Source organism: Halichoeres trimaculatus, unplaced genomic scaffold (assembly GCF_033239565.1).
Source record: "Halichoeres trimaculatus isolate MK-OKI-2021-1 unplaced genomic scaffold, fHalTri1.1 fHalTri1_scaffold_18, whole genome shotgun sequence".
NCBI lineage: Eukaryota > Metazoa > Chordata > Actinopteri > Labriformes > Labridae > Halichoeres > Halichoeres trimaculatus.
The window spans coordinates 26037581-26056137 of NW_027437196.1; the positions used below are offsets into that span (position 1 = coordinate 26037581).

The 18557-nt window shown below is 41.6% G+C and overlaps 1 protein-coding gene across 1 annotated transcript in view; it reads left to right on the forward strand.

The window, feature by feature from the left end:
- sspo (SCO-spondin) overlaps positions 1–18557 on the forward strand; it is a 93470-nt gene that overhangs the window by 39911 nt on the left and 35002 nt on the right. The window contains exons 81-106 of the mRNA XM_074694077.1: positions 824–1024; positions 1113–1224; positions 1344–1564; positions 2274–2426; positions 2504–2670; positions 2821–2966; positions 3147–3367; positions 3569–3604; positions 4003–4167; positions 5190–5402; positions 6746–6913; positions 7084–7218; positions 8767–9004; positions 9173–9325; positions 9457–9503; positions 9613–9783; positions 9911–10087; positions 10573–10728; positions 10829–10953; positions 12242–12381; positions 13834–13880; positions 13990–14226; positions 17497–17658; positions 17907–18023; positions 18120–18258; positions 18339–18538. Coding sequence (XP_074550178.1) covers positions 824–1024; positions 1113–1224; positions 1344–1564; positions 2274–2426; positions 2504–2670; positions 2821–2966; positions 3147–3367; positions 3569–3604; positions 4003–4167; positions 5190–5402; positions 6746–6913; positions 7084–7218; positions 8767–9004; positions 9173–9325; positions 9457–9503; positions 9613–9783; positions 9911–10087; positions 10573–10728; positions 10829–10953; positions 12242–12381; positions 13834–13880; positions 13990–14226; positions 17497–17658; positions 17907–18023; positions 18120–18258; positions 18339–18538 — 4047 coding nt within the window. The remainder of the gene's footprint in view (positions 1–823; positions 1025–1112; positions 1225–1343; positions 1565–2273; positions 2427–2503; positions 2671–2820; positions 2967–3146; positions 3368–3568; positions 3605–4002; positions 4168–5189; positions 5403–6745; positions 6914–7083; positions 7219–8766; positions 9005–9172; positions 9326–9456; positions 9504–9612; positions 9784–9910; positions 10088–10572; positions 10729–10828; positions 10954–12241; positions 12382–13833; positions 13881–13989; positions 14227–17496; positions 17659–17906; positions 18024–18119; positions 18259–18338; positions 18539–18557) is intronic.

The window sequence follows — 18557 nt, forward strand, 5'->3', positions numbered from 1 at the left end:
AGTGGATGAAAAGGGGAAAATATATACAGAAGTTTGACCAATTCTAAGAGATAACCTCTCCCACCCTTCTACTCCTCATTAGGTAAATCATTAAAACTATCTATGGACTTCTTTTAAGAGATATCAAAGTTTCCAGAGATAGGATTGCAAAAAATTATAGTGAAGTGAGTTGGACTTGTGGTAACCAAAAATGGGAACAATTGGGCTAATAGAGGCATTTATTCATATTCTAAAGAGCTAAACTGATCAAACATATCACTGTTGTTTTTATGATTTAAAAAGAGGAAAGTGGCAGCCATTTGTATGTTTGGTGCTGAAGCATAAGTGAGTGAAAATCCACTATTTTACTGTAAAAAGGTATGTTAATGTGAATCAGCTGCCAGTGGGAGAAGATTAATGAATCCTCTACTTTGGTTGACCTGCGCCCACCCTCCCATGTTCCAGGAAATGTCAAACTCCCACAGGATGACCACAGGGATTACTTACAAGTAATAAGATGACGAGCTTCTATACAGCTGGGATTCTCCGTCAGGGCTACACTCAGGAGACCATGAATGTTAGGAAGAGATCATCCAAAGGCTGGTCATCGATCATCATTATCAGTGATGCAGTTCACTTATTCATTCATGATTAAAAAGATCTTTACACTGTTAATACTGCACCTTCTAACTCTAGGGCCAGAAGTTGTGTAATGCTGTGTGTAGTCTGCATTGTGTAAAGCTTCCTTATATCATAACTCTCTTAAAGCACACAGAAATATGTGCCTTGTTTCTTTGCTTATGTGTCATCCCTTCAAACTGTACTTCCTGCTGTTTTCCTGCAGACTGCGGCGGAGGCCAAGAAGAGTGGCCTTGTGGGAAGCCCTGTCCTCGCTCCTGTTCAGATCTCCATGGCGACACAGAGTGCTTGGACTCCCCTGGGTGCCAGCAGACCTGTGGTTGCCCGGGTGACATGGTTCTGCAGGATGGAGTGTGTGTGAGCAGAGAGGAGTGTCGCTGCAAATACCACAACACCTCTGCAGCTGGTCAGTCCAGCTTACAGCGAAACGCTTTCACATAAACTCATCAGTGAACAGAGATCTGTCTAACCAGTAGATTCTGTCTCTTTTAAAGAAACAACATTTGGTGGGCTCGATTCCACAAATGCATCATGGGTATGGCCTGGTGGGTCCGTCTGGCAGTTTGCAAATCCAGGAGACAGCATCATCAGTGACTGCAAAAACTGGTACCACACATTTTGAGTCGCTCTACAAAGATTTGAATTTACAGTTGCCCCAAATTTAACACACACACAGTTCATACTGTACGTGTTATGTAACTGTTGCCCTCCTCCTTCTCTGCTAGTTCCTGCGACGCTGGGGTGTTGCAGTGTCACTCCGTCCCTGGCTGCCATGTTGATGGTGGATGGAGCCAGTGGGGGGCCTGGACTGAGTGCTCGCTTCCTTGTGGTGGAGGAACAAAGTTCAGGAGACGCCACTGCAATAACCCGTCTCCTCAGAGCGGTGGGCGGGGCTGCCAGGGTGCTGCTGAACAGCAGAAAGACTGCAACATACACCTGTGCACAGGTACATGCTGGTAGGGATAGGCGAGTGCTGGTATCGGTATCAGGTATTGGGCCAATACCAGCCTTATTTCAGGTTTTGTTACTCGCCAAGGCTGCCAATATCAGCAGCCGATACTCAAGGCAGAAAAAAAAAATCATACGTCAGGTAAGTCCTAGCCAGCAGTTGGCACTACATTAAAGCGGTCTGACATCATGGGAAATATGCATCAGGTCCTGTTCAGAATGAATGAACCAGGGAGAGTTAACAGTTAAACTGTTTTATTTTACACTTTAGTTTATTAAAAAAAATACAAAACTTTGAAAGTTGTTAGATTTATTTTGTGCCTTTGTTAATTTATTTAAAAAAAAAAAAAAAGTGAACTCAGATAGAAATGTTTGCGTTTTTTTTGACTTAATGGCAGAGTGACGGTACTGTCTTACATCAAAATGATGTGTCACTGTGTATTTGAATTTTTTGTAACAAAAGTACCAGTGGTATCAGTACTCTGGATCTGTGAGGACTCGAGGGAGGACTCGTACTGATATCTGTGAAAAAAAGCGGTTTTGAACATCTTTATTTCCTAGTTGTCGTCCTCTCTGCTTTACAGGAATCTCAAAGTTGGTTTCTTGTATGATTCTCTAAAAATAAAAGTTCCTGTTATCCTTTTTGTTGGCTGTTATAAGAATTGTATGCACATGTGTCTCCCATCACGTTTATACTTCCTGTGCAGACTCGGTGGGTCCGTGGCTCCCCTGGTCTCAGTGGTCTGTGTGTTCAGTCAGCTGTGGAGGAGGACAACAGTCCCGCTCTCGTCACTGCAGCTCTCAACCCTGCAGCGGCCTGAGCCGCCAGAGCAAGACCTGCAACACCCAGGTCTGCCTCGGTGAGTCCTCCTGTCTCATAGAGTGTTTGTGAGTTTCTTAATTTGCGTCTCCGTGCTGACATCATGTTTCTGTGCAGAAGTGGGCTGCCCGCCTGGAAGGTTGTACAGGGAGTGTGAACGAGGTGAAGGTTGCCCGTTCAGCTGCGCTCAGGTCAGCGGCAGAGAGGGATGTTACTCTGATGGCTGTGAGGAAGGCTGCCACTGTCCTCCAAACACCTTCCAACACCATGGAGCATGTCTGCAGGTGGGGTTTGGTCATTCTGGTAGAAGTTATTTAATTTTCTTTAAGTTCATTGCAAGAAATTATTCAGATACTTTCAAATGATCAAAAATACTTTTATCTAAAGTTTGAACAGCTTTTAAAAAGATAATGTAATTCTTATCTTTGTTTCAGGAGTGTCCATGTCTGGTGGACAAAGAGTTTCTGGCCTCTTTGCAGAGTGTTTCTGTAACACCAGTCTCATCTCTGCTCCTTTATAACATCTCTGAGGGAGTGGAGCTTCAGCCAGGAGACACCGTGGTTCATGACTGCAGCACATGGTGAGCAGTAAATCATCAGAAATCATCTGAACCAGGAGATTGTTACTTAATCTGAAAAAGGATTTTAAAAAAACAAAAAGCTGTGATAAAAATGAAATCATGATGCTTGCTCTGTTGGTCCAACTTTTCAGTAATTCACCATCTTCACGCTTCACTTTTCCTCCACTCTGTCCCCTTCAGTGGCTGCGAGCATGGCAGGTGGAACTGTTCCCTGGAGTATTGCGCGGTTGATGGGGGTCTGTCACCCTGGGGTCCCTGGAGCCCCTGCTCCTTGTCATGTGGAGGCCTGGGACTCAAAACTCGCTCCAGGGGCTGCACACAGCCTGCCCCAGCGTACGGAGGCAGAGACTGCCAAGGACCACGGCAAGAAACCACTTACTGCCAAGCCCCAGACTGCCCAGGTATGGGAGCTATTTCAGTGAGCTTAATGCTAAATGGAGGGAGGAGGAAAACTTATGATCACAGCAGTGAGAAGTTAAGTTTTGTTTGGTGTAACATTACTGTGTTTATAAAGTTAAAAAAATTTGTAAGATAATGGAGGGATATATGTATTATTCTAAATTGCAGTTAAATTACTTTGTTTTACTTTTTCTTCTTTCCAGTAATTGTTGGTCCCACAGATGAACCAGTTTTACCAGGTACGTTTCTGCCTTCATCCAGAGTTCTTAAACAACTTCTTTGCATTAATTATTGTTACTAAATTTTGTCAGTAAATTCTGTGATCTCAGTGATTATCACAAGTTTTTTTTCTCTAATTTGCCTCTCCTGCTTCCATCAGTGATCAATTTTCTTCTTAATTTCTTTGCAAAAAAATGATTTTGATTTTTGATTTTTATCGGGTCTGTTTACAAAAATCAACCTTTTCATAGGTGAAGAAAACAGGTGAGAAAAGTTTAAAAACCTGCACCACTAGACTTTTTTCTGACCCTCAGCTGACCCTCAGAGCTTTATCTGGTTTTGGTGTAATCTCATTTTAATTCCCTGTGTGTTTTGTGTGTCCAACTTAAACTTGAACCATCATCACCACCTTCATTAGATGACGACGCTGGCTTCTCTCCCTGGTCCTCATGGAGTCCCTGCACCAAGACGTGCACTGATGCCCTCAGCCCAGCCATGAAGTCTCGCCATCGACAGTGTGTCAAACCTCCCTGCTCTGGAAGCTCTCACCAAGAGAAGGCCTGTAATCTGCCACAGTGTCCAGGTTTGACCTCACACACACACACACACACACACACACACAAACACACACACTGAGCTACTTCCAGGGGTGATGGTGGCAAATCATCCTGTCCTAGTTTATCAAGTGCAAAAAGAGGTCAGTTAGAAACGACTTTAGTTTCCTGTTATAGAAGAAGTGGCAGTATGAAGATTGTGTAACACAAGGACAGAAAAAACTACAGAGTGGTTTTATAGCTCCTATCAGAAAACAGAGGAGCACACACAGCACGCCAGCTATTATAAGCGTTCTCTCTGTAAATTTCCACTCAAACGCAATTTCTAACACATTTTGCTTTGTTGTTGTGGATTATTTGTATTGAAGCCTGGTTTGTTATTCTCCCTTGTGCTTATCTCGGAGGCGACAGAAGAGATATTAAAGTGGAATTGTTTTTTATTTGCACATTAAAAAGATTAGTACCAGTGAGTGTGTGTTTCTGAGAATGTGGGGAGGTTTTTCTTGTTCACAAGATCAGAATTTAATTGAATCTAAACAAGAGATAGCCGGCTTTGACTTCATCTCAAGTTGCTGTTCCATTACAAGTATCAAATATTTGCACGAACAAGCAGGAATATAACAAAAAGTGTTCGTGCAAAACGGTGTGTACATGGATTTAAATAATTGAAAGACAATGAACGTCCTTAACTATAATCTAGTTTTCATGAATTAGTTGAAAAAGAGCTCTGTGTGTAGTGGAGACTTCTCATCTCTTCCTCTCTTTCTGCATCTCCCTCTGTTCCTCTTATCAACCCCAACACAGTCTCAGCTGCTGGCTGTTTTTAATCAGTCTGCTTCTGCTCAAGGTTTCTGCCTCTTAAAGAGATGTTCACCTTGCCTCTTTAACTTAGTAAACACAGAAGAGTGTTCTACTCATGTTGGTTTAAGTTAGGATTACTGTGATTACTGAGACTTTGTGCTCCCCAAAAGCAGTTATGAGACGGAGGGAAGCTGACATCAAACTCAGCCTGTAGAGGTATAACCAGTCGTCTCATGTCTTTTGTCCTCAGATGGTAGTGGGGTGTGTGTGGGGCCCGACTGTGCCCAGAGGAACTGTTCCTGGACAGAATGGGGGGATTGGAGCTCGTGTTCGCGATCTTGTGGAGTGGGTCAACAGCAGAGGATTCGAACTTTCCTCAGCCCAGGAACCAACGGCTCCTGGTGCGCGGACATCCTGGGAGGGAACCTGGAGCATCGCTTCTGTAACATCAAGCCCTGCAGAGGTCAGCTGGTGGATCAGATTGTTGTTGATTCAAGTTTGTCAAATTCCCACTTGTCTGTTATCAATGTAGGGTGTCAAAGTTACTGACCTCCCAGGAATTTGTTCAGTAATGGTCATTGGGCTATAAATATCCTCCGACAGTGTCAACCATTGGAACACATAGCTGCAAAACAATGGCATCAGACGTGAATTTCACATTAAAGTGGAATGATAAGAATAATCAAAAGCAATAGCTGCATGGTGGGTGAAACATTTCTGCCCCTCAGTAAAAAAACTCAAATTTCTCTCACATTCTTTTCACAGTTTCCGTGATGATTAGTATTCAGTAAGTATGTATCATTTGACAAAGCACTAATTTAATAAGCACAGCGCTCCTTACAGGCAGATTACATGTTTTGAATAATAAAAAACATTTAACAAGGATTTCAGCTCAAGGCTTTTCTCCAAAAGGGGGTCAGATCAGCACAGGTAACGCTGATGTAACCTTGATGTCATAATTACGGACAGTGCAGCAGATAAAATAGGCCAGCTGATCCTTAAAATAAGGCCAGGTTTTTCTTTGGATAATGGGCTCTGACACAAAAACTCCACCTGTACCAGTCAGATAACATCATGTAAGTGATATTCTCAAACAGATACAAAGCTATTAAACAAAAAACAGGATGGATGAATGTTGAAAAAGGATGAAAACACACAGAGACAAGAAGTGAACACGTGAGTATGAAGCTGCATCTCAGGCTCCCAAAAACAAGAACTGAGGGTTGGTGTGGACAATCTAGAGCAGTGGTTCCCACAGCTGGGGTCACAAAACACAGATAGAGGGGTGGCAAAATACCTTACAAAACAAAAAAAACTATTCATGACTGTATATTTTTATCCATTATAGTTAAGATATAAACAAAAAATCCATGCAAAAATTTGTTTGATCTGTTGAAAACCCCAGAGGTGGCTAAAACAGCATAACAACGGTGTTAGTGGTGGCAGAATAATTTAGGAAACAGACATATTTGACCATAGGTCGTCAAATGTTCCACTGATCAGTATCTTAGACCTCTTGTTTGTTTTTGTCTGATATTGGATAGTCCTATTGGTGTATTTTGACAGCAGGGGGTATCTGGTTTTCAGCATCTCTATTTTTGGGGTCACAGGCTGAAAAGTAGAAACATTCAGCCAAAAGTGTAAATCCATAAGAATGAAAAGTCTTGATATTAAAAAGAAAAACTGCATTAAAGCACAATTAATTTAAGACCCAGTCATCTCAGATTAAAGTGGAATAATCCCTGAGTGTAGACCAAATGAGTTGTTTAGTTTTTTATAGGACATGTTTGTGTCTTAATTCCGTAGTGGACGGTGGCTGGTCTCGCTGGAGTCCCTGGTCCCGCTGTGATAAGCGCTGCGATGGGGGACGCTCCATACGCACTCGCTCCTGCTCCAGCCCTCCACCCAAGAACGGTGGAAAGAAATGTGAAGGAGAGAAGAACCAGGTCAAGCCCTGCAACACCAAACCCTGTGGTGAGACACAAGCACCCTTGTTGTTGTTGTGCATCAATAAGAAAGGGCAGTAGATCATCAAACGTCTGTTTTCTGAATCAGTCTCCATGCTTGAACATTCAGCTCTGTGAGGCGCCCGATGCCTGCAGCTTTATGAGAAAATTCCTGACCTTCTGTTTGTGTTTTGTCAGATGAGAAAGGGTGCCCGCCGGGCCAGGAGTTTGTCTTGTGTGCCAACCAGTGTCCACAGCGCTGCTCAGACCTCCAGCAGGGGATCGAGTGCCAGGGCAACACCGAATGTCAGCCTGGCTGCCGCTGCCCCAAAGGCACTGATGCTCCTATCGTTTTATTAACAGATAAGCCTGTGTGTGTGTGTGTGTGTGTGTGTGTGTGTGTGTGTGTGTGTGTGTGTGTGTGTGTGTGTGTGTGTGTGTGTGTGTGTGTGTGTGTGTGTGTGTGTGTGTGTGTGTGTTCCAATCTGAGCGATTCTTCCCTCGAGCTTCTGTGCCTTTTGGTATTCACAAGATAAGCACAACACAGTGTTTGTGTGAAGCCTGTGTGCACTAAACGTATCTTCAGGGTGCTGTGAAGACCAGAGTTAGTTTTTGGATATTGATACCACGAAAGAGATTACATTTCCTTTAAAGTAGCCTTTTAAACAGTCAGTTTATCTTATCTACAAAGTTTATTTTGTGATACCAAAACTGTACAAAGGGTTCTTCCCTGCCTATAAGGTCTGCTCATCCAAAACCAATGTAATTGGAATGAAATGACTTAATTTATGGTAATCACAACATTGAGAAATGAAGCAGTAATTTCTCTTATGAGAAAAATATTCTGAATGCTCCTAATTCCTTCACCAGAGGAGCTCATTGTGAATTACCACCACTAAAATCAGTAAAGTAGCGACTCAGTGATGAGGTTGATCTTCATGTGTTGTCACTTAAAGTTTCATCCAGTCACACATGAACACTGTGATGACTAAACTGTCCTGACCTCTCTTGAGCTGTTGTTTAAAAGAGTTTCAGGATTAGAACACTGAACATCTGCAAGTGTTTACTTTGTTTGAAACTGAATTACATCTATTTGAAACTGACACTAGACAGGTGTTGTGTAGGCTGACTCAATTTTTACCTCAACATTATTCTGTTAAAAACAAACCCTGCAGAAATACAGTCTGACTTCATTAGAAAACAATTTCAAGAAAATCTCTATCAAGAGACAACAAGTTAGGAGTTTATTTCTTTTCTTTTCAAATCTTATTTAGTAATTTAGAAAAAAAACACAACTCAGGATTTGTTTGTACTGTGAGTTGTCATTATATGGGTTTGAGAAATAATTTAAATTTGGATTATTAGTTGCATTAAAAGGTAATCTCCCAGTTTATATTGCTCTTCATACAGATGCACTCCTGATCAGAATTTTAAGACCAGATGAAAAATTGCATTTATTTACATTTTATACTGTTGAGTCTTAAAAATGTTCCAAGTATAGTTATAAAATGCAAAAAGAAGAAATGGAAGAGAGACAAGCATAATTAAAGTAAGCAATTAATTGAAAACAGCAATTAAAGTAAAATAGTCTGTTCATCAGCTGATCAAAGACCACAGCTCAAAAAAACGTAAAACTCCTTATATAGAAATAAAAGTTTGAAAAAAGGACTTGACATACATTAAAAATGTAGAACAAAGAGCTTCACATGTTTCAAAGCAGCCCCCCAAAAAGTTTTGGTCATGCTTGTTTATTTGTTGGTATGTGTGACCCTGAAGAAGATGCAGAAACATAACTGCAGAAACATAACTGTTGAATGAGCTTCTGTTTGTTTATTGACTCACATTGTTAAATAATGTTCACTTGTGTGTGTCTGTGTTCAGGCCAGCTGCAGCAGGACGGGGTGTGTGTGCAGCTGTGGCAGTGTGACTGTGTGGACTCACTGGGACAGATTTGGGCGGCAGGCAGCTGGCACCAGGTGGACTGTAACAACTGCAGCTGCTCTGATGGACAGCTCTCCTGCACCAATCACAGCTGTAACCCCACCTGTGTTTGGAGCTCCTGGTCCAGCTGGGCATCATGCAGTGTTTCCTGCGGGCAGGGACAAAGAACCAGATACAGGTGAGTGGGAACAACAATCACAGATACCTGTTTATCTGTAACAAAATACATTTTTACTGTGTGATAACTTTAATATTTCAGTCGTCAAACTGGTATGAAATCCTGCCTTCCTCTTTAAGAGATACAGCATCAACAAATGTAGAAAGATGAGCATCTTTCGTCTGTCAGGTCTCTGATACCAGAGAGTGAAGGAGCAGAATGCCAGTTTGAAGAAGTCCAGCATAAATCTTGCAACCCAGGACCTTGCCCACCTCTCTGTCTCCATGACAACCGGGAGCTCAGTGTGGGAGACACCTGGCTGCAGGGCGAGTGTAAACAATGGTGAGATGTATGCACACAAACACAGGGGGAAATAACACTTTGTTGTTGCTGAAGGGATTAAACTGGAGTGGAAATAGGAATTTTAATTGCTGGTTTTGAGATTGAAACTCTTTGATTTGTTTTCCTCCCAGCACTTGCACACCTGAGGGACATTACTGCCAAGACATTGACTGCAGAGGTGGGTGAAGTCATTTATATAAAAGGAACATTTGTTCGGTTGGCTGGTGTGTCTTTTTGTTGCTTTAAAGTTGAGTTTCTGTTGATTTCATCCTGTGTGTTCTTTCTAGTGGACGGTGGTTGGACGCCATGGTCTGTGTGGTCTGACTGCTCGGTGACTTGTGGTCAGGGCACACAGGTTCGAACTCACGCTTGCATAAATCCGCCTCCTCGTAACAACGGGTCTCAGTGCAGTGGGCCAGAGAGAGAAACACAGGACTGTCGCACTCCTCCCTGCCTGGGTTCGTAGATCGGATTATAGTTTAATGAAAAGAGGCATTTGATCTGAGAAGAAACAAATCAGCACATCAGGCTAATTAAGTGGCCTCCTCTGCTCATATTAACTCTCTCGGTCTCTCTCGTCTACAGATGACCTTTGCCCCTGGTCACCATGGTCACAGTGCTCTCAGAGCTGCGGCGCAGGGTCTGTGTCACGGAGAAGGGTGTGTGTGTGTGAGGAAGGAGGAGATGCAGCATGTCCGTCTGAGATTGAAGCTGAGAGGAACAGAGAGGAGACCCAGCTGTGTTACAAACAGCCCTGCCCAGGTGAAACTCAACACAGGTGTTAACCTGTGAGAAGTGGGCGTACTGATGTCACTGCATGGCTCTGTTTAAGGAAATGTTCCCCATTTGCTTAAATCAACATGCACACATGAGATTATTGACATTTTTACTGCAGAAAGATTGTGATGAGTAGCTTAAGTTTTTATTGATCTTTATTCAGTCAATAACCAACATATATATGTACATTTTCCATCCCTGTCGTTTGCTGAATTGGTCTATTGATTGTGACAACAATGGATCTATAACTATTGAATAATTTGTAATAGTTCGTGTCGGACTGGTTCTGTAATGTCTGATTTATGTTGATGCTTAAAAGGAAAATGTATTTTTTGGGGTACATAATCACTTCTTCTTGATGTGAATAAACTAGGAGGAGCACACAGTCTCAGAGTTTCTAAGTGAGTCAGACCGTGATGTGATGTAAATCTGCTCCAAACACCTCATAGTGGGTTTGTTTTCTCCCACAGGTTGTCCCGTGTCACAGTGGAGCGTGTGGTCTCAGTGCTCCTGTGAGTCTCAGAAGCAGCAGCGCTACCGTGTAGCACTTTCACCAGCCACCAGGGGGCAACAGTGCACTCCTGTGGAGACACAGAGCAGGACGTGTAGTCTGAGTCAGTGTGATGGTGAGTTAAAAAACATGCTCAGAACTGATGCGTTGGCTTTTCATTATGTTCAGATTCGGAACTCAATGTTTTGTTTTGTGGTGTTTTTCTCACGTTTTAGATTGCAAAGCCCCGTTTGTGTACTCAGCTTGTGGTGCTCCCTGTGAGAAGCTGTGTGCACTGCAGGGCCATCCGGATCAGTGTTTAGGCGTCAGGGAGTGCACACCTGGCTGCTACTGCCCAGAGGTAAATATGATATGAGCCCTAAACTTTTTTGCATGAAGGATCAGTTTTGTTTAAATAAACACTTTGTTGTCCCTCAATTTGAATAAAATTATGCAAAACCTGAACAGTGCTTTCAGCCATTACAACTTTGGTTTATGGCAATGAAAATGATATTATGTCACATTCCTGACTGCTGACAGATGACAGTTTTAGAATCTTTTATAAAAATAATGCAATTCTTTGTTTGGTGTGTTCTATTCCTTTAAAGGCACAGTAGTTGAAAAAATCCCATGTGGTATAATTTTGATATTTAAATTTTACCACTTGACACGATACACAGTGATTCTCAGGATGGAGGGTGTGCTATAAAAGCTTTGATGCTTTCTGATAAAACTTTTATCTAAAGTTTACCAATTTTCCTCAGGTTAATCTGAGTATGTGAAAGATGTTTCATTTTCATATTGTCTTTTAAATGTGTGAATTTGAATGCCAAGTTACAATACTGTTGAATGAGAAAAAGAATCCTAAAGGGATGATTCTGCATCCATCTACACATTTTCTTCTTTTATACAGATTTAAATCTAGCAAGTGATATTTTAACAGTGCAATCTGCATATTGCTAGACTTGTGTTTTGGATAAGATCACTGTTAACGTATTCTGGCATGACTGTCTTGAGTGAAATAAGCTGTGTAGCATACTGTTACTAATACATCACTTTGACATGAGCTGCAATGACAATTTTATAATGTTATTTGGCCCAGTTTGAAAGTTTCAAGCTTTGATTTATTGCAAAAACCTGAAAATTCCTTTCTGATAGATGGATGATACACCCACACAGCAGCTGGGTGGAGAGGTAGAATGAAATATGGAACACAAAGCTTTACACCAGAGGTGCACAACATGAAACAGTTACAAGAAATTTTTATCAAACCAGCTTAAATTACTTTTTGGTTTTGGTGAGTACTTAAACCTGCAATTTCTTTATGGTCACTTTGGGAAAGTAAAAGCAAAGTAAGATCACAGTGTTGACATTTCATCACTTTGAGGTTAGCTGAGAGAACTTATTACCAAATAGTTGCTTATTTTCTCACACCACAGAGAGGACTATCATCATTAGTTTCAAAACATGCTGCCCTGCAACTTTGCTTAATGTTTTAACTTAGATTGGGTTTTCAGCTTCTCCCAGGGAAAACTCTGCCTCTCTAGCTGCTTTACCTTCCCACACATTCATGTGTTTTCACACCCCGAGCAGAAACAAATTGAACTGAAGAATGAAAAACAAAATACTGCAATTCTTTCCCCTTCCAGGGCCTGCTGCAGCAGAATGGTACCTGTGTTCCTCTGGAGCAGTGTGGCTGTGTCCACCTGCAGGACCAAGCATCAGGACAACCACCTACACCTGTCACCATCCCTCAGGGGGGCACCGTCACCGTAGGCTGCAGTACTTGGTAGGGCTGTGAATTAGCAAAAAGATGTTATTATACTATTATCCAAATAGAGGGGATGATTCAAATTACTGCAGCAAATATTCAAAATAAGCATCAATATTATGTCAAGCATCTTTATAGAGGAATTATTTGTTTATCATCAACGGCAGATGCGCGCGCAACGTCAGTGCAGAAGCACTGTGGAGTATAATAGTTTGTCAACTGACATGGGGGAGTTAACCACCATAAAACACATTTTTTAACTTCATATCACTTTGACAGATGTTATGGCTCCCAGGTTTGTGAAATAGCAGTAAGTGGACAGAAGAGATCAGCAAGTGGACAGATATTAGGTGGACAGACGTTTTTAGCTGAGAAATCTAGTGTGTACCCAGAGAGCAATTTAAATACATAACTGGAGCCACAAAACTACGTCCAGAGAACCACATTCGAATTTTAATGGTTGTGTATATCAAGGTTAATTGGCTGGTTCATCATTTCATAATATTCTGTAATTTTACTTTGATCCTAAAATCTGTTTCTGTTTATCATAATTTATAGGTTCACTCGTTATTTACTGTCTATATTGAGTCCATGTTTGGTCAGAACCTCAGCCCCAAAACAACTTTTTCATTAAATAAGCAAAGTCAAATCGGCACTGAATATCAGCAGTTCATATTGCTTGTTTGTGGTCAAACTTGGCTAATTGAGGTAGGATAAAGATTACACCCCTGTAGACCTCACTGGTGTTTCAGTGTTAATTGTGACCCTGTTAACTGGTGACTTTCGGCTGAGTCACCATTTAGCATGGTCGCTATTAACTCCAGAACACCGGTTGCTCTGTAACTGTCCAAACTTGACAGACATTGCCTCTGTTGTATAGTATTGTTTCTGACAACTGAGCACAGAATAACCGTACATTTTGAAGCTGATAACACGTTGAATTTGGTGTTTAGAAAATGCTAACTCCTATGAATCAATGACTCTAAACGCTTCTTCTGTTGTCAAAATGTATGTGCATCTTGATGATGACGTAGATTGATAATCCCTCTGTTGGTGGTATTGATCAGCATTCAACATCAGAAATTTAACACTTGTTAACAAAAGTATGTAATCCTGAAGGATAAACTAAAAACACTAAAGATCTTAAAGCTCTTTGATAGAAAGTGTTTTTTCTGACACCCCTCTGACAGAGAGCTGATGGTTTTAGTATTACAGTAAGTTTGATTTTTTAACGAAGAACAAGTCTATAGAGAAAAACTTGCACACTGAGCAGTTTTAATATAAACAGCATACACATTAATCTTTTCTATAGTCCTCACTGTGCCTTTGAATCTTCACCCATCTCCTCTGTTTTATTTTTCTTATATCAGCTTGTTTTTTCTCCCTGTTTGTCTGTCTGTTTTTGGACCTATCACTCAGTTTGACGTCTCATAATTACACTGTCTTTTGTCTGTCTGTTTTGTCTTCCAGCCTTTGCCATGATGGGACTTTGCAATGTGACATGAGAGAGTGTGAAGGTACAAAGGGAGAGAAAATAATGTGAAGAGATTAATGTAAAGAGCTCTAGGTTTAATAATTGACCCATCATTCTTTTCCCTGCTTGCTTTTTACCGTTTTTTCCTTCAGTCATCCTCAGCGAGTGGTCACAGTGGACTCCTTGTTCTCCCTGTGTGCCCTCTTCCTCCCTGCAAAGCTTCTCCCAATCAGAGCTCATCGGTGGCAGTCAGATGGTTTCAATCCAGAGGCGTTTCCGGGCTTGTTTGGACCTGGACTCTGGTTTCCCAGTCTCTAAAGAGGAGGAGAGCCAATGTCCTGGACCTCTGGTAGAGGAGAGGCTTTGTCCAGATGCTAACATCTGCAGAGGTAATGGTTTTTGTCTACCTCGACAAAAAGCGGTTTACTCTGAACCAAGAGAGTCTGAAAATGAGGTCCCCTCCTCTGTCTGCCCTTGTTAAGCTCCAGTTGTTCCTTTCACTGCACAGTGAAGAAAAGTAATGACAGGGACAGTTTCGGTTCACTCAAGCTCCACTCGACATCTTGCAGCCATTTGACACTTTGCTCCTATCATGAGAGAGTAAACCGACAATGCAGTGACCTATTCACAGCTAGACAAGCAAGGCAGCCCAGAAAAAATAAACAACAGACTGGGTCAGAGAGTCTTTGGTGCCAAAGTGGAGCCTGAATGTCTTTCTCCAGGGAGGAGCGGGAAATACTTCATGCCAAAGTACAAGTGGAAGACAATGCAAGGCCAATTTGTTTGTGTTGCAGCGGAAATTCACTCGTTTAATCAATGCAAATATTCAACATATGACAAAAGCCTGTATTAGCCACAAGCCAGTTTGTTTTATTATTTAATCAAACAGAAAAACTGTGAGACAGAATACATGCAGTAACAGCCCAGTGAGAGGTGTTATCAATGCTCAGAGCTGAATCAAATTATTACATTTTGGATGCTTAATTTGAGAATGTGAGCAGTGACTTCAGCTCGGGTTTATAGCTTTATGTTTCACAAATTAGCAACAGATCTGAGATGTTTGCCAGCCTAAAAATCATCCTGCAAAGAAACAGTCATTACAAATGCACACAGCTGGCTCTTGATCCAGGGATCAGGATTTTTTAAGAGCTGTGAATGAGATGCTGCTGTCTGATCAACTCTTTAGAGAGCCATGTCAAGACATAGCAACAGTTTCTGTGCTGATAAGCCTGACAGGGTTTTTAATTCATCTGAGACAGTCCTTTGATTCATGAGACAATATGAGAAGATTAAAGGATTATTTCTTAAGGGGATGTCAAACTTAAATGTTAAAGTTAAGCCTTTGTACAGAGTGATTGATTATTCCTAAAACTCTAAGGGAAGTTTCTAATCGTTGATTCTTTTAATAGCAGCTCCTCTGTGGTTTGATTGGCCTGCAGCTTCTCTGTCCGTTCAGTAATTCACTCTGATAATTAAGGTAAAAATTGCCTTTCTTATCACCTCATGTTTAATGTTAATCTTAAAGCAGTTTCCATCCTGTATATGAGAGAAACGCCTGGAATTCATGTCGTTTTTTTTAACACCATCAGGTCACAATAAGTGTGGAGATAAAGTCTGGATGTGAAGCATTGGAAGTACAAAAGAAGACCAGATTTTTAATAGACTGCAATATGTGATGAGGATCTACATTTGGGTCCCTGATTTGAATCTCTATTTAATTCAATATTTATTGTGTCAGAACTAAAGACCTGGACTTGTAAGGCAAAATGCCTCTGTGCACAGGTGCTGCAGCCCTGTTCTTCTTAATCACCAAATGGGAAAGTGTTTGATAAAAAAGAAAGAGTTGGTTGTCTTCAGGGATTCATGAAGTTGATTAGATTTGGTGTTTTTCGTCCATGCAAAAAGTAAAGTGCTGAAACTCAAATCTGTCACCCCATCAGTTTTTCTCTGCCCTTTGGATGTGAATGAGATGAGCTCTGAAATAAAATAAGTCCACTGGACCTTTGGCTTGATTTGAATTTCTGAAGTTATTTGCCTGATAAAAGTTCGGCTGGTTCCACCTCCTCTTTCCTGGTGGTCACCAAAGGTGTGCTGCAAGGTTCAGTCTCAGGACCTATTTTATTCTCTGTTTATAGTAATAGTTTTTGTGTCAACGAATGCCTCGTATAATTTCTATGCAGAGGATACTGTAATTTATTGTTGCTCCACTTCAGTTATACAGGCATTTGAGTATTTGCAGTCTGCTTTTGATGTGGTTTAAACTCAGCTGCAGAAATTCAAACTGGTCCGAAATGTTGAAAAACCAAACTGATATAAGAGTGGGCTGCTGGTTAACACCCCTGAAATCTTACCTCACATGGTGTTCCCATTGAGCCAGTAACTAATCACAAATATCTGGGCTTTCTTATTGATCGTGAGCTCTCTTTCAGAGCTCACATTGCCAACCTTGTGGCTAAACTCAGGGTGAAAGTAGGTTTCTCCTACAGAAATAAATCCTGCTTCTCCCTCAGACCTTGAAAATTTCTTGTATCTGCAACATTTTTAACATTGCTTGATTATGGTGATATTCTGTACATGTCAGGCTCTGCCAAATGTTTGCAGTCTCTGAATGTTATTCACCAGTGGGCTTTGAGGTTTGTCACTGGTTGTAGTCGCCTCACTCATCACTGTGAGCTCTACCCCGTTTCTGGCTTACCTTCTCAAAAAGCTTACTGGTACACTCACTGGCTGTCTCTAATTTACAGGCCAAGGTTATGTTTTTTTCTGTTTGTCTGTGAACAACATAACTCAAAAAGTAACGACTGGATCTTGATGAAATCTTAAGGAAATCTTGAAAATGGGGTAAAGAGGAATTGATTAAATTTTGGAGGTGACCCAGATCACCATTTGGATCCAGGACTTTTTTAAAGGATTCTTTATCATTGTAAGATAGGGCTATTTTCACCATATCTGTAAATAACATCACGACAGATGTAAAAGTATGATCCAGATCCTAGCAATATTGTATACTAAGATCCTGGAACATGAAGTATGTACTGGGTCATCATAATTTTCATCACTGTCGTGTAATAAATTATTATACAAACCTGCAACACCAAATTGTAGCAGACAGTCTGCTGAAAGAAAGTATAACATTAAAGTAGGACTAAAGTGTTGGTGACAATCACAACATGCTTGGCGGAGGTCTGTGCTGTCTGAGTGCTTTTCAAGTTTCGATTTATTTTTGAAGTATTGTGTTATTTCTTCTTTTAAAGACTGCATTGTGCCTATTTATTTACTATAACGTGTGCTGCAGACCTCTTGGCCAGGTCACCCTTGTAAAAGAGATCCAGATCTCAATCGGTTTCATCTGGTTAAATAAAGGTTAAGTAAAAAAAGAATACAACAGTTGGAGCAGATGTTTACTCCGTAATGATAAATTGAAGTTTCATTATATATAAAAAATGAGATGAACTCTAACATGTATAAATCAGACATTTAGCCAGCTCCAGCAGGCCTTTCCAGCTCATAGACAATAAATTTTCACCATATTTTCATTAACAATGATGAGCAATGTGACAGTTACAGCTGCTGAAACAGTCCCCATCATAATTACTGCCATTATAATCAGGACAACAATGGGATTGATGGTGGTTAGAGTGTTTATTCTACTCTTCCAGATCTGTGTCAGTGGAGTGTGTGGAGTGCCTGGACAGCCTGTGCAGAGCCATGCAGCGGTGGAGTCAGGCAGCGCTTCAGATGGCCCCTCGCCACTACCCCTGGACCAAAGTGTAGGAGCCAGCAGACACAGAGCCAGAGCTGCAACACCGGACTCTGCCCTGGTACCACTTTTTAAAACTCACTTAACTTACGTTCATATTATCATGGAGAAAACGTTGTTTCAGGAAGGTTGAAACACTAACACTTGGACGGTTGCAGTAATGACATATCCAGTGTTCTGATTGGTTATTTGACAGACATTTGTTGCATGCTAAGTCGCTCCACTCCCACTCTCTGTAGCATGCAATGGATGCTTTTGCTCATTTTTATGTATGTAGAGCAGGAAAGATTGATTGTCCTTCTTTCCAAGGGGAGCGCTGTGAGGACAGGGGGCGGATCTACCAGGAGACTTGTGCCAATCAATGTCCTCGCAGCTGTACTGACTTGTGGGAGCATGTGCAGTGTCTCCAAGGAGCCTGTCACCCAGGTGACCTCTGACTTCTAGCATGATCGGGAAAACAGCATGTGATTATAAGATTAGCAAGTAAATGACTGTTTTGTTTCTCTTTGTTTGACCTATCAGGCTGTCGGTGTCCAGAGGGTCAGTTGTTGCAGGATGGCCGTTGTGTGTCAGTGACAGAGTGTCGCTGTGGCATCCCATCAGGCAATGGGACACTTGAGTTCAACCCAAAAGAGGAACTTCCTGTGGACTGCAACACTTGGTGAGAGCTTTTTGGTGTGGTTCTTAAAGTTAATGTTCAAAGTCAGCTCTGCTCCGAACTAAACATCTCCCTGTCTGCAGTGTGTGTGAGAATGGCACTCTGGTCTGCACCAAACTCCCCTGTCCTGTGTATGAGCCGTGGAGCACGTGGAGCTCATGCTCAGTCTCCTGTGGGCGTGGACAGAGGACAAGGACACGTCTCTGCCAGGACACAGAGGGTGGTCCTGTCTGTGCTGACACTGTAGAGACAGAGAGCTGTGAAGTGATGCCAACATGCCCAGGTCTGACTTTATACAAAGA